A 15,879-nucleotide genomic window follows, 5' to 3' on the forward strand; every position below is an offset into this window, starting at 1 on the left:
TGCATATTGTCAGGGAGGCAGTGCACTGACAATCCCATCTCCTACAGAGTACTTGTGCTGTCCTGCTGCTCACCAGAGCCATGTGCAAAGAAACAAGCACTGCAGTTCACCAATTACTAATGGCCTTATTAAATGTGAGCCCCCAAACACCCGCACACAGACAATTACTTAAATCTTGGGTCTACCAACACTGTTATATACTGGAAAACTTCACAGCCCTCATTTTGTGTGTGCCCAGAGCTGAAGCCACTCCAGAACACCCAGCAGCTTTACAGATTAAAGGAGTTGAGGAGTTTGTACTAAAAGGGATCCTTCTAGTTCAAGTCTTCACCTATCTGCATGCTCCATTTCCCCTTCTTCAGTGTTTTTTTGACCAAAACTCTACCAGAAGTCTTCCTCTCACCCTCGTAAGAGAGGCAGTGCTGAGGCAGGGCAAATCATATCCTCTCCCACACTACAGTAACCAGGTCAGGCATCTACAAGTGCAGACTTGGAAATCTTTGACTGCTACAGGCTGCTCTGCACACCAGAGAATACAGAGTGTTTCTGCTGCCTTTTTTTAATCCCCCATTCACTCTGTTTTGTTTGTTTTGCTTGATACTGAATTTATGGCCATGCTATTTCTTTGTAATGCATTCTGCCTACCTGGTGCAATTACTGACACTTGCTAGCTTGACTCTTCAGGATTTCTATCTTCTGTGTTCTCCTAATTCAAGTCTTTCTAAATACACGTCACAGTAGCCAGAAAGCCTTTCATATGGCAGAGAAAGATGCCCTTGACTAACATTATCCTCCTTTGCTGCAGTGAAGGACCAGAAGTAGGTATCCATACATTTTTCAGCATCTTTGCATGTTAGAAAAAAACTGATTAGCAGCAAAAGTGGCAGCCTGTTCTGTATGTGATACATAGAGAAAGGTCTTTTAGCAGCTTGTCACTGCGTAATCTATCATAAATTCTTGTAAACCCATCAGATTATTCAAAGTAGTAAGCAGAATATGAAAAACATTATCCAGTAGCAATGGCCTTTCCCCTTAAAAGAAAGGCATTTGCTTGCTAGCGCTTCTCTTTCTTGTCCCATGCATTTCCACCTGTACTTCTTTGGTCATACCTGTCCATTCTCTTCACCTTCCTGTTTTTCACCCTTCCCCTTGGGGACCCCCAATGGTAATCCTGTACTTCTGTGCTTTTAACTTTAAAATAAGCTTTCTCAATGTCACTGAGTGGTTTGTTCCAATGTATGAAAGACCCTGCTTGCCCATTCTTGTTTGAGAATATGGAGCCAAAAGATGCTTCTGGGCCCCCTGTCAGTACACTCCCAGCAGCAGCTCACCCTTTGCCATGCCACATTCCCTCAGATTCCTGCCATCTGCAGTCCTTCAGTACCGGATGTGTCCCCCCACCATCTCTACAGGCTGCTCAGTCCTCTCTCTTGCCCTCTTCTCTTTGATTACTGCTGTACACTCAGGCCAGAGCTTCCCCTGGGCAACAGAAAAGCACTGCACCAGATCCTGTGCAAGGACCCCCTCAACCCAACACAAGCACTTAGAAAATGCAGCTGCCAAACCCCAGGGCACACTGCAGCAACACCTCTCCAACAGGAGAGACACTTCTGAAGAGCCGCTTAGCTCCTAACAGGTTCAGACAATCTGAACATAGTAATGAGAACCACTTCTCTAACATTTGCAGATTGCTCTGGAAGAGGCAGTGGAAATGCTTTGGGTGTTCAGGCCATTTCTCCCTTGGTAAAGAAGGAAACATACAAAATTATTTTGTTTGTTTTAATTGATCACTGGTCAAATTGTACTACATTTCAAAGCAAAATAATCTGTTCAAGGACATTGTACCAAACATTAAATCTACTTTTAAACAAGGCTTAATTTGACTATTTTACCTTATATACATACAGGTATAAGTTTCATTTCACTAGTAGCAAAATTACACAGTACATTGCATTTCCTGAAAGATGGCAAAAACAGGACTTGAGTGTCTGTTCTGTCCTTCCACACACTCCAAATCAGAAAATAAACACAGGTATTGAAAGTACAGTCACAACTACAGGTAAATACAATAAGGACCTCAGAGCAAGCCAAGACCTTATGAGAGATGACAATCACTACAAGAAATCTACATTGCAAATATACAGTACATTCCACTAAAGAGTTTTGGGAGTTCCCACAATGCCTCTTAATCCCCTTTTGGTAATAAAAACTTCTATGACAACATGTATCCTTCATAAAAATTACTGAATTCGTATTTTTGGAGCATATGTTGGAAGCTTAATGCAGTGTAAACTGTAGTCCATGATAAGCTCACCCAAAGAGAGAGTAAGCAAGCATTGCAAGATTGATCAAGTTCAGAACCAGAGGTCAGCTCGTCGTCATTGGGCTTCTGGGTGCAAGAGCTGCTCTGCACCAGAGACAGGCTCAAAAGAGTGGGAAGTGATACATTCCTTTTACAGCTTTTGCAGGTCAATCACCTGCAAGTTCTTGACAGAAAATGTCAACTGACTCATACAAGATTTATTTGAGCTTATTTACAAAGCAGCTGTTACACTGCTATTGTTAGACAATTAAGGACACAGCTAAGGAGCAACAAGTTTCCACATTTATGTTATCCCTGAAACACTTCTGTGAGCAGCAGAGAATGCAGTGGCCAGCAAGTATGCAAACACTGCCACTGCTAGGGAAACTGCAGTCTGGCCTCGGGAGGTGGAAAGGTGCACAGAACCCAGCAGCCCCAAAGGCCTGATGAGATTTCTGTTACGCTCAAACTCCGCTTTGGTTTGTGCAAAATACTAATCTTGTGCCCGTAGCTTTCACAAACAAACTGCTGCTCTGTGCTTGGCAACACAAAATGGGAGGAACTGTCCAGAATTACCAAGAAAATGGAGGTAAACAAGGCATTTTTCATGAGCACTAGCTACCCTCACAAGTACAACGCCAAGGACTCTGCCACTGTTCCAAGGATATGCACTTCAACAGCACTGTTGGAGGTTTCCTGTTCTGTACTGTTTCCTGTACTGTAGCTGAAGAAGCTACCATTGATTAGTTAATAGCTGAACTTGACCCAACTAACAATGCTGAAGAACTTTTCCTTCCAGGCTTTTTGTCTAACTAACCACTAACACTCTTTGCTGCTCGTAAGGAACTCTGACAGCACTAGGAAACACCAAACAGGCATGCCCGAGGTTGAAGACACCAACTGATTTCCTCCATCAAGGATAAAATACACCACTTGCTTCTATCAGAGAGACTCCAGCCACACACACTCTGCACACCAATTCTTCTTCACAGATCTCCGTTTTAAAAGTTATGTTGCTGGACTCCCCAGATCTAACAGCAATGTAACACAAGTAATTTAATTAAAAAGTAACTACTGGAAACCTGCCCAATCATTTTTTAAACCTGCTTTACAGAAACTTCTGGGGGGAAAAAAAGCTAAGGACCCTTGGTACTCCCGCCTGTTACAGTCAGACAGCAGCATTCTAAAAGGGCTGGAAAAGCAGGCTGCAAACCAGGTTCTCTGCTAGCCCAGACCTGTTTTTAGCAGAGGTAGGTAGCAACAGGTCAGTGGACAGAGAATTAGAAAACAGTATTTCAGATGTACTTTAGAGCCCTGGTGGTTTTCTCTACTCTTCCTTTAAATCTCTCTTGTGCTGTTTTCCTTTTTCCTTGCAATAACCATCTCAGCCTCCTTACTTTTGGAAAGTGAGCTCTGGTAGGCTGCAAACAGTGCATGACTTTAGTCAGGTGCTGTTACCAGACAGAGGAACAACCAACACGGGCCAGCAGGCACCACGATTTGCTGCAAGAGTCAAGGAGGTGCTTCACAAGAGAACATCAAGTTCCACAGGCAAAGCCTGGTAGGCACAGTATCAACCTGCTGGCAACAGCTTGAAGCTTCATAGCCAGCAGAAGCAGATACAAAGTCCAGCATCCAGGGCACAGCTTCAACACTTCAAAACCGTGCAGTGAAGAATTAACATGAATGGAAAATATACATTTTTAGCAAAGAGAGAATCCAGCCAAGTCACTGGTTAATTATTTTTTCTGAAGCCCGTTCTAAAAGCTTTTCAGTTTGTGGACACTAAGAATACAGCTACAGTGAAATGTGTGTGTAATCATTTGAGTGCACTCCTAGCCCATAGAGCAGACAGACAACGACCAAGTACAAAGCATGCAAAAGGTTGAAAAGCCCTCATTCCCAGATTTTCTACCATTTTTTTTCTACTGTTTTAAGATGAATTCATACAACTGCTGGACTTTTTCTTCCAAATGACCCTCTCCTATAAAAGTGACATTAAGACTCAATACACATTTATATGAAATATACTTCCCTCTTCCCAGATTCTTGTATCTAACATAAAAGCCTTACACAAAGAAACACTTAATGGTCCTCATGCTGCTTTGTATTTCACAGAAAACAAAACTTCAGTTTATTATGTTTATATTCACCACTTGAACTTTTTTTAATTTCCAAATTACAGTTTGCTTACAGAACCTTAGTGAAATCCCCATTGTTTGCACATTCTTGTATGTAACACAGATAAATGGCACACCTACAAAAAAAAAAAAAAAACAACCAAAACACCCTACCTGAAGTAGTTTCATTGTCAAGATTTATCGGTTTACCAAACCAAGTGTCTCCCAGATTCTTAGCAGCAAAATTCAACTACGTAGAGAGGAGCAGGACAGAGAAATCAGTCAGTTCCCCCACTGAGAACCAGAGCTGCCTAAGCCATAAAATAAGCTGAGTGGCTCTGTCAACCTGACTGAAGTTTCAGTAATTATGTAATGGCTCTTGGAAGAATCCACAGCCAAATGTCTTGATTTTCCATAATTTAAAAAAGAGAGAGCTAATTTCAAGACATCTTCAGTTCCAGGTAAAATACTTGCACTCATGTTTTCCCTGCTTACTTAAATCACATCTAAGGTTCTCCTCTGATGTTTCAAGATGATTTTGCAAGCGAGACTAGAGAAATTTAAAAAAGATTAGTGTAGACATCATCCAGAAAATGCTACCAAATACACACAGCAGAGGAAGATATTTTCCTCCCAATTTTCACGTTTTAATTTTTTAAACACATATCTCAAGAAAAGAGCAATTAAAAATGTATGCCTCAGAATTAAATTGCCTGTACGTGCTGAATGAACATGGGTTTTTAAAGCAGTCCCTCCCTATTCTAAGCAGCTCCCTCAGAAATGCTTTATCTCTCAACTGTATATAGCACTACAAATTTATTATATATCTGCATCTATCCTTTTAAATCTATTACTAGATATGATTTGCCCTAGAACTGTAAAGAGCCATGCAGGTCTCCCACAAACCTATCCTACCAGCAGAAGCCTTTAATTTCCATGGATGCAGAACACATATACAAAGAATTAATGAAGTGTCCAAAGGAAAAAAGATTAACTCTTACTTTAAATCAGACAGCAAATTACATATTTTTATGAAGAAATCTATTGAGATTTAAGACTGCTTCAAAGCAGTAACTGAAATACAACAGCAGCTATGAATAATATATAACCTTCCTGATCCATAACTGATCCTAGCTTCATCTTAAAAAAAAAAAAAAAAAAAATCACAGCAGCTGAATATATATGCAAATATACACAAACAAAACCTTTGATCGGAGGTTAATAAGTAACTGTGTTTTATCAGAGCTAGAGACTAGACATTGCAAATGTTCAGCAGACTCTAACCCATCAGCTCTCAGGCTGGCGCAGCAGTGGAAAATCTCTTCCAACACACCTTTCAGGTGGCATTAGAATCTTGTGTTTCCTGTTCAGATGTTGCTCAGCTGCTAATAATACAGCTTCCCTCTCAGTTAAGCATGCAAAAATATATAAAAAGGCAAGTGATCAAAATATCCCCTTGAATGCCCAACTGCACGGTATTAAGAGACTGCTGCTGAAGATTTAATACCCCAGCACTAAATTTCAACATTTTCAAACTTGATATGAAAATTGCATTTTGTTATTACACAGAGTATAACAGTCATTGGTCGTTTGCATCATACACCCCAGCACTAGTGAAAAAGTGCCTTCTGAACAGGGATGAGAAAACAAGGCAAGTTTTGTTACCACGTTGTGTCTCTACTCATCTTGCACTAAGCAGTGCATGGAAATAGGTGAGCAGAAATTCAACAGTCTACCAAGACACACCATGTTTTCACATGCACTGATGCCATGCGTATCTCAAAAATACAGAAGTTAAAACATGCAGCAAAACGTTTGTTAAAGCACTTTAAATGCTCTCCAGATGATGATGAGTGATTTAATACTCAGACAAATCAAAGCACAGTAAAAGGTTTGTGCTTACACTTCAAGTTTCAGAGTAACATTGTTTCTATCAGAGTATCTGAAAAGGAACATTCCACTGAATTCAGAAGCAAGAGACACCATTTAAAGAACTAGGAAAATAAGCACAGGTCAGAGTACTGCAATAAATAACGAAACAGCAGGAACATGCAGACGTTAAGAGTCAAAATTTCTTTTGAGATTCATGATATGAAAAAAAAAAAAAAATTTCATCAAGAACAACCCTGTCTGACTTTCCCGCATGTGGTGTCTTTTTGACTAAACAACTGTTACTCTATGTGTAGGGAACACACATATTACCAGAAAACATTATTTACAGACTGATTATCAGATTGATTATATAAAATACAGATGAAAATATACACCCTTAGGTTTGAAATAAGCCAAGCAAATTCACTGCTGCTAACTAAGGCGACAGGCACCAAATATCAAAATTGAATCACAAAACTACTCAAAGTAACAGACAAATTTGGGAAGGTAGAGGTACAGCAAAGATCAGTTAAGTTGGAATGATTTATAACTAATACTAGCCTATCAGGAATTATTTAGCTTCATTAAAATTCAATTTTTCTTATACAAAACTGAAGAGAAACCTTTACTCCCAGACTGTGATTTCTACAGGTACTCAGCAGCTTTTGTCTTAATGCATCTATGTAATGCTTTGTACTCTACATCTTACAAAATACATCCCCACATTTAAGTGCATGACTAGAAACTGTGCTGAAATCATGGAAAAGCGCTTCATAAATCTCAGGTGCAATGGAGTCATAACAATGCTCAGCTCCAGTTTCTGGAAGCAGTTCTGTGAAAGGTGAAGCTTCAGAAAAGGGACTTTGATCCCTGGTTTTCGAACTCTGACCATGCATCATTCAATTCCATGAAGATCATTTTGGCATATTGCTCATAAGGTTGTCCTGTGGCCTGGAAACAAACAGAAGGTACCATAAGCATAAAAATATAAGGAATAAGGTCACTTAGGAGATATCCCACTCTTTTTATATTTGCACTTATTCAACAGCTGCAGACTACTTTGTGAATGTAATTTTACAGACACAGAACCCTCTCCAACCTTATCCAAAGCTTGCCATGAGTATTTAAACAAATCCAAATCCTTGGTTTCCTTACTTTATCTTCAAGCTTTCAGTACAATTCATGAATAATTGAAACTTAACTAAAAACAGTTTTCAAAGCTGTTCTTTTCATAAATAGTTTTAGTTATTATTACTTACTAATCAAATTAAGTAATTTTTGGAATTGCTTCCTGAGAGATCTTGCAGTAGTGTACAACAATAAAATCTGAGTCTTATTTAAGACAACTTCTTTTGAATGGGATTCCCTGGAGAAAAATCTGTTGCTGGTTGTGAATGATGTTAAGACTCAATATAACTGCCATAGCACTTCCTGTGTGTTTGCTTCCATACTCAAAGATAGTATGCTCCTGATTCTCTGCCGGTTTCACAGTAGCCCTGACTCTGCGCCAACACAATCCAACCCTTGTGGTTCATAAAGATCCAGTCCCAAAAGATGGTTCTCTCCAACATGAAAAGGAAATCCCAGAGCCCCCTCCAGTATCCTTCCCCTTCTCCTGCTGCTTAGCTTTTGCCACCTGCAGTACTTTATTCACCCTTTTAGAGAGTGCTTTAATGGATAAGTGGCAGAATAAAAGAACAAAGAAGACAAATACGGCTTAAAGAGAGCTGTGTTCTGACCCTGATGTGTTACGGGGCTTAAAGAAAACACCTAAAAAACCACCACAAAGGTGGAAGAAGTCACATGGCCAAGAACACTGAGGGACAGGGGGAATTAAAAAACCAAAAAATGTTATGTTTTTTTCTGTTATGGACACAAGATAATGTCATACATGAAATCCCTATTTGTGCTTGGTCTTTGCATATTAAGTGCTTTAATTAATTAATTTTGAGTTAATTATCTTTAAATTGAATGCTACAATTAACCCATCAGCCCAGGTACAAAAATCCAGTTCCATTATCAGTGTTTTCAATTGTTCAAAGTAGTTTATTAAGAGAGTTGCACCCTTCCCAGTTAAAACTTTCCCAGTTAAAAATCACAAACTTGCCCCTTCTCAAACTTCAAACCACCTACACACCGTAAGAGTTACCTTTCCTGTGTTTACTGTATACTTTTACAAGTGTTTTGAGATGTGTTGGACTTGCATTCTGATTCCAAGGCCAAAACCCCACCCAGTCTTAATAGCCAGCAGCTATTTTTAGCTACAGAGCCATTACTCTGCAGGCAAGCTCAATGGCAACCTGAATACCTGAATTTTAATGATGGCACTGTATTCCCCTTATCTCAACTAATACCACACCCCCCCCCCCCCCCCGACAACGATGAGCCATTGGTGGACAGAGATGATCCATCAAAGAGAAAGCACCAATCGCTTTGGACCGAAGGGGTGGGCTGGGGGCGGGCTGGGGGCAGCGCAAAAACTATAAAAAGGATGAAGCCGAGAGGCTTCTTTTCCCCTCTTGCTCTCTCCAGACCAGCTGTGGGAGACGTCGGTGCTGGGTGTTAAAAGCCTACTCCTATTAAGGAGCTATTAGTAATTTTTTTTTGACTTTGGACCAGCTAAAAGTCAGCCCAGCACTGCAAGTTCTTTTTCTCTACCTGAGGTCTAGTGCTGTCTCAGCCAGAAGATCTCAAATCCCTGCGCTCCTGGGGCATACCATCTACTGAGCCATAGGATCCCAAATTTTTATATTTTTCTAATTTCTGTAATTTTTCGATTTTTCTGTTTTCAATTAATTAATCTTTCTAAGAGTTGTCTCATTTCTCACAGATAACATAGGATTTAGACTACTACTCACCAGTGAATGCAAATCTGAAAATTCAAACCAGGTATATCCAATACTTATCTTTATATCTAATGCAACTGCTCAGAACAAGAAGCTACCTTGAAACATTGGGATGCATTAAGTATTTTTAAAAAGACAACTGCAATGCAATATTCATTACATATTTTTCATTCAATAATCTGTTCATTCTAGTAAGTTTACTTCTGCAAGTAAAAATGATTTAGTAAATGAGGTTTGGCAGGTTTTTCCTACCAGTTTTGCTGTGGCAGCCCCTGAATTTCCATATTAGTTCTAAAAAACTTGAAGTATCAGCTCACAGAAATGAAACAGATTCCACTAAACAGCATGAAATCTGCCAGCTGTCAGTCAGAACCCAGCATGACTGACTTTGATGCTCAGTACAACCTTCGTGGGATCTTTCATTTGTTAATACTTCTCTGTTGAATTCCGTGCTGTGTCAGGATGACAAGAATAATCCTGTGCTACCTGAATGCAGTAGGTAGATTCAGAAGACATTGGAAACAAACTGAAGAACATCTAGGCTGCTGATCAAAAAGCAAGGCATTTGCCAGTAACCAGTATGGTGTGATAAAAGCAGTTTGTATTCCTTCTAAAATAAAGAAGATCAGAGGAACACACTCACCTTATCGGGATGAACCACAAGCACTGCTCTCCTGTAGTACTTCTTTACTTGTTCAGGAGTTACTAAATCTGCCATGCTGACTGGTTTCCACTTATTTTCCCCTTCCCAAAGCACTGTATGAAGAGTGGATATTAATGCTCTGATATTTCTCTCCTTTCCTTCAATCCATTCAAGAATCTGGGAAAATCAGAATATACAGAAGTGAATGCATTCTCAGCCTCTACAGATATGATCTTCACTCTCTGCAAGACTGTATGATCACGACTCAAGTACAGTTGTCCAACTGCACTCACTCCCCACATTCAATTGTCTTAGCCACCCAAAAGTGGTATTTTGCATCTACCACTAGGGAATAGCTCACTGTAACTAGTTTATTGAAGAAATTCAGTTACCGCAAGAGAAATTAATGAGACAGTTACATGTTACAAACCCCTGTAAAAGTAATGGCAAGAGAACTGACAGGAGTAATTTAAAACATCTGTTACAATTAGATATTACATTCATCTTGTCCCTGCCAGGGCATGCATATTGAAAGTATTACTTGATTTGTACAAAAGTGTAAATATATTTTAAAACTTCTATTGTACAAGCTTTGTGCAAAAGATCAAGTCTATTAATATTTCATGTTTACTTAAGCAACCTGCAGAGGTGCACAAATGGAAGTGTTCTTTGAGATATCCCCGAAGTCAATCAGAGTAACTTTTCAGACTTTAACAGCAATATTCAAGCCATGATATAGGGATGCAGTGTTTTCATTGAACACTTACATAGTATGAAAATCTCTGCCCTCTATCACCAGTAGTGATAGAGTATCTGTACATATCTGTACTTATTTCCATCTGTGGTGATTTGTGTTAAAAGCTACCCATACAAGCTATGCACTCTCTCTTCAGGAAGGACACTTTCTGAAAACAAGCTTCAGCATCCCTCTGAAGTTTTTACAAACTTTTCTAAAGCACCCATAAAGACCACAAAACAGGAAGTGTATTAATATGTGAAGTTATCAATGACTAAAGCATCAAAAAAAATCTGAACAGCAAGGAACACCTCCCAAACTAGTTACACAGCCTACCTCCAGAATTGCACCTTCTAGTAATATCTTAGGACAGCAGCAGCACTTGTTAACCAGAAAGTGAAAGTACATGGTCACCCTGAAGACAGCTATTCCCACATGCCTCATTTTTAATGTATATTTTTGTATTATCAGCTAAATCCGTCTTTTCTAAACCATGACCATTAGTTTCTCTGTTAGTCATTGTATCCTTCTGCTCTGTTATCTGCAGTTCTAAGCATAAGATCAGATTTTCACTTAAAATCACTGTTAAACAAACCTTGAGTTTCAAGGGGTCCATATCTTTAGACATCTCTTGTTTTCTCATCTCAGCAATTGTCTTCGGTCCCTTTTTATCAGATTTTGCTGAAAATCCTTGATTAGATAAGAGATCCTCAAAGTCATTTTCTGAAACTTTTGGCTTTTGACCTATGAAAGGAGAAAAAACATTAAATGCAAAGTTCCACAGGAGAACACATTTACAGGGGAAATATATTGCACTTATATTCACTTGGATGGCATTTATCACTACCATGATAAATACCCTTCTGTGATGACAGATGCCACAAAACTAAGAAGGATAGAAATAAAATGGATCATTAACAAACTTTCAGTCCAGCAGAGCAGACAACCTCACATGCTAACCTCTGACTAAATGGTTGCATGCCCTCCTTTTTAAAACAGTTGAGTAGATTTGAGGGAGCACACAACTATCCATGATTTTGGAAATGGCTCCATTTTTCCACTCTAAGTTAGTTCCAAATACTACGCGGCAGTTTTTCAAGTAACCATATACTCTATATTCTCATTCAAAGCATGTAGTCAACACCTAAGTACGTCAAAACTTACACAGAATAATGAAGGTATAAAACACCAACATGAATATTCATTACAGAGCCAACAAATTTCAGAGAACTGTAGAATAACTCAACTTTGAAGAGGCCTCTGGATGTTGTCTAGTCCAATCCCCACTCAAAGCAATGACACCTAGGCATATTTGTTAGATCCTTGTTCAGCTGAGGCCCATCTGTTTTCAAGGGACAGGAACTACACCATCTTTCTTCAGCATTTCATTGTGCCAATTGATTTTTTTGTCTTGTTCTACAGACTTTCCCATGCTGCAGCCTATGCCCACTGCCTCTCTCTCCTGACACCTCTTCCCAGATATGGATCAACAGAATAATTTCACCTTAAGAAGTACCTGCTATTCACTTACATGCCAGTTTAAGGGAGGCATAATCCTAATACCAAACACCAGAAAATAAAATTTACCAATAAAGTTCATATAAAAGAGGCCAAGTCTATCCCTGTAACTCTAGGTTTGCCTATTCAGTTGGAACACCTTAAAGGACTGGTCCTGTCCCTGTATCTCGTTCAAGCACAAGAATTTTCAGTCATTTTAATCTCAATGTTTCTCAAGACTAGCTACTTCTAGCTTCAGATAGGAAAAATACTGTATCCCTTTACCTGTGTATCACAAATAGGCTAACATGAAGCAACATTATCAATCATGCCTCCCCAGATGGATCAAATTTACTCTAAACCAGTGACACAAAACCCCTACGCATGTGGGCAAGTTACTACAGCCTTGAGACTTTATGCCCAAAATTGCATACACTTGTGCCATCTTCAGCTTGTCTGTTACGTACTGGGATAGCTTTGGAAAAGCAGGATACCAAATTTGGCAAGGGTTTTTCTGTTTTCTACTAGACACAACTTAAATGTAAATAAAAATATGAAGTTAAAAGCGCTTCTGCAGGTAACAGCACACCTAACTAACTTCACACGTGTCCTGGGGTGATGTTATGAAGCCGCTTTATTCCTTAACCATCCACTCAATGCCCAAGAACGCTGTGCCTTTAAGATGGACCCGGGGCCAGAGCCACGGACCCGAGGGGGCAGTGGAAATGTTCAGCCCAAGGGCTCAGGAGCGCTGTGCTGTTTTTCTGGGTTCCCTTTGTGTTCCAGCTAGCTGGGAAAAGGTTCTGTTGGCTTTTTTTCTTGTTCTTTTTTCCCTTCCCTTCCTCTTGCCTCACTGCCTCCCTTCCCTCCTTGCTGGTCCAGGGAGCCTGCAGGGGCGGCCCCGGCTGGTCCAAGCCCAGGTGTCTGTTCCCTCTCTGAGAATTTGTTGTATTTTGAGCTTGCTTTTTTTTTATCCTGTTCTACCCTGTTTTGTTTGTGTGTTAATAAAAAGTTTGGTCTCTTTATCCCACTTTCACTCCTTGTGACCCATTTGTCTCATTGATGGAGGAAAAGGGGAGCAACACTCATTCCAGAGTGTTTCCTCCTGAAGTTTTGTCTCAAAAACCAAGACAACATGGGACATTACAAGTAATATGCATTCAGAAAACTTACCAAAGCTTGGGGCTCTGACTCCTCTTTCTTCTCGTCCTGCAATAACACTCAAGTTTACTGTGTAGTTGGGCTTAGCTGCTGTGCTGGACTTAGTCCGGGACTGCCATGAAGTACTCTGTAGTTTCGGGGACTTCTGCCACTGATTTCCCAGCTTCTGAGATGGAGCAGTCTTCTGACTAAATCCACTACCCAGAAGTCCACCAGTGGATGAACCTAACAATAAATACTAAGTTAGTTGGTCAGTTCAGTGCCTGTCACCCTTTTAACACGAGTAGGACAGTTTGGTCTTGACATATAACCACATAGCTCACAGCGATACCATCATACAAGACAAAATACAACAGGAAAGTGTGGGTAAATGAAGTTAAGAGTCTCATTAACAAGTAACTTGGATGGCAGGAGCTGGAGGCATTACTAAAGTTCTTCTCTTACAACTCAAGGTCTTGACTGTCAGTTTTAGCAAAAACATGCACCTTTATCTGAAGGGTCAGGCATGTGTCAGGCCAGTAGATAATTTCGTTGTGACAGTAGCTCTGTCTCCCACTTCATTATACTTCTGGTAACATGCAGTGCACAATAAATAACTAATTACAAAAAAAGGTAACAGGCTGATATTATTTTCAAATGAATGCTTTCAAAGGAAGATGGGAAGATTATTCTACAGCAGCATTGACAAGGAATACTGCACATGAGTAAGAAAAGCACAGCAGCCTGCAGGAGATACATTAACCACCCTGCTGTGGCATAGGCCAAGCTTGTCTGGGTATGCACAGCAATGTAAACTTGGCTTGCTCTTTCAAAAATGGCTGCTCACACTTCAGCTCTCCTGATACCTCTTCTTTTGTAGCGGCTGCTCGTAGTTCTAACTTGCACAAGACGATGTCTCCGCAGGGCCATGTACGAGATACCATACTGTATCTTGAAATACCACACCTGATAAAACCCAGTGTTGCAATACAACACCTAATAACATCTAGGAATGCACTGTTTTTTCATGAAATCACTCAATTGCAGTCAACTCAGTTTTCAGTCATTGATAACTTGTGAAATTTACAGAAAAAAATTTGTTAGTAGTCAGAGCAAATAACCCTGCATACTGAAAAATTCTATTTCTCTTATTCTTTCAAAGCATTCTACGTTCATTATTCCAGTTTCCAAGGTCAACGAATTCTTCCTGTAGGACAAGTCAATGCCTCACTGCTCACAGAAACTTTTCAACACCACACTCCTACTTTCTGATACAAGACCGTTCCTAAGGAAGAGTGTGATAACACCAACCAGGACAGAGCACTATTGGTATCCTACCACTATGCTAATACACCACTATTAACTACTTTTAGCTACTGTTTCTTTTGGGTTTATATAGCATTCATAATTAAGCAGCTTGAACTCTCAAATTTTCTTCCAGAACAATGGTTTGTATGAGGAAGCCAAAAAACTCCCATGAAAAATACAACACAGTGTGGGCATTCCAGTTGTATTCCAAAACTGAACTACAGTTCTTGTGACGACTTGAAAATTCATTTCAAGCTTGCAAACGTTAACTAGGACAACGACATCTGGCTACTTTTTAATGCAGTCATTTTTCCTGTTGGAAGCTAACTGAAAGAATAATTAATTGACCTAAGTCCTGCTAAAATTAGTGTGATTTCTTTCACTGGATTCAGTGTAGGCTATACCTACATCTTCAAGTCAAAGATAAATTGACCTTTTTTACTGTCACACTATCTGTATATTTAACGATCTGTATTAACCTGAGTTATTAAACTAGAAAATTTTTGAAAATTGTTTACTGCAAAGCAGCCTCATGGGTACTGCTTCAACACCAGAATTTTGGCAGTGATTATGCACAAGCAACAACACGAAGTCAAACACTGCATGTTACCTAGTGTTTCTACAAGAATTCCACTGCTACTCAATTCAATACAGAACACTAACTTCCAAGGCAACAGGGAAGCAACAGGCTCCAAGCTAAGGGAAGAGCAGGTTTGTGCAATTCAGTGACACTAGGCTGTTCTGAATCATTCCTTGTATTCTGGGCAGCTGGTCACATTTGTTATGGTAGTATAGGTTCTGAAATGCAAGGACCTCCGCTCTTTTCACTGCCCTTCCTTTTTCCAGCCCTTTTGAGAATACTGCAGGACTAATTCCTGAATTTCAGGCCAACAAAACACCCTGGAATGGGAGTTACTCTGCAATGTGTCTTATCTTCCAGAACTCCTTGTGCCCTCCATTGCAAACTGACAAATGTTCATAATGCTTTTGGTACTGGTGTGCACACAGAGGTTTACTTTGTGCTCATCTTACAGACACGGTAGATCTGAGTAGCAGAGCTATGAAAGTCCGCTGAATTCAAAGTACTGAACTAACAGGAAAACAATTGTCACTTTGGAACTAACAAATTTAACTAACTTAATCCTGCTTTCATTTTAAATCCTTTGAGAACAGTATTAATCGATGCAAGGTAAGAAACCTCATGCTCACTTATTGAATCAGTAACTCCTGGTTTCTCTTACCATCTCAACTAGATTCTGAAGCATTGCTTATTTTTACTGTTTCTATATCACTGTTAGCTGTAGTTATCTTCTCAAATATTATTCTGGATGTTTCACACAATATCTGTAAGATTCAATCTTTTCTTGTTACTCACCAGCTCTCAGCAAATACCTCAAGCTGGTCATTAAGAATTA

The 15,879-nt window shown here is 39.7% G+C and overlaps 1 protein-coding gene across 2 annotated transcripts in view; it reads right to left on the reverse strand.

The window, feature by feature from the left end:
* Positions 1 to 1,765: 1,765 nt before the first annotated feature.
* The window catches only part of GAK (cyclin G associated kinase), a 68,246-nt gene continuing 54,132 nt past the window's right edge, over positions 1,766 to 15,879 (reverse strand). For both annotated transcript variants that reach the window (XM_048291006.1, XM_048291005.1), the window contains exons 25-28: positions 13,190 to 13,402; positions 11,115 to 11,263; positions 9,784 to 9,960; positions 1,766 to 7,245 (exon numbers count right to left, since the gene is read on the reverse strand). In XM_048291006.1, coding sequence (XP_048146963.1) covers positions 7,144 to 7,245; positions 9,784 to 9,960; positions 11,115 to 11,263; positions 13,190 to 13,402 — 641 coding nt within the window. In that variant the 3' untranslated portion in view covers positions 1,766 to 7,143. The remainder of the gene's footprint in view (positions 7,246 to 9,783; positions 9,961 to 11,114; positions 11,264 to 13,189; positions 13,403 to 15,879) is intronic.

This window comes from Corvus hawaiiensis, chromosome Z (genome assembly GCF_020740725.1).
Source record: "Corvus hawaiiensis isolate bCorHaw1 chromosome Z, bCorHaw1.pri.cur, whole genome shotgun sequence".
NCBI classification, from domain to species: domain Eukaryota; kingdom Metazoa; phylum Chordata; class Aves; order Passeriformes; family Corvidae; genus Corvus; species Corvus hawaiiensis.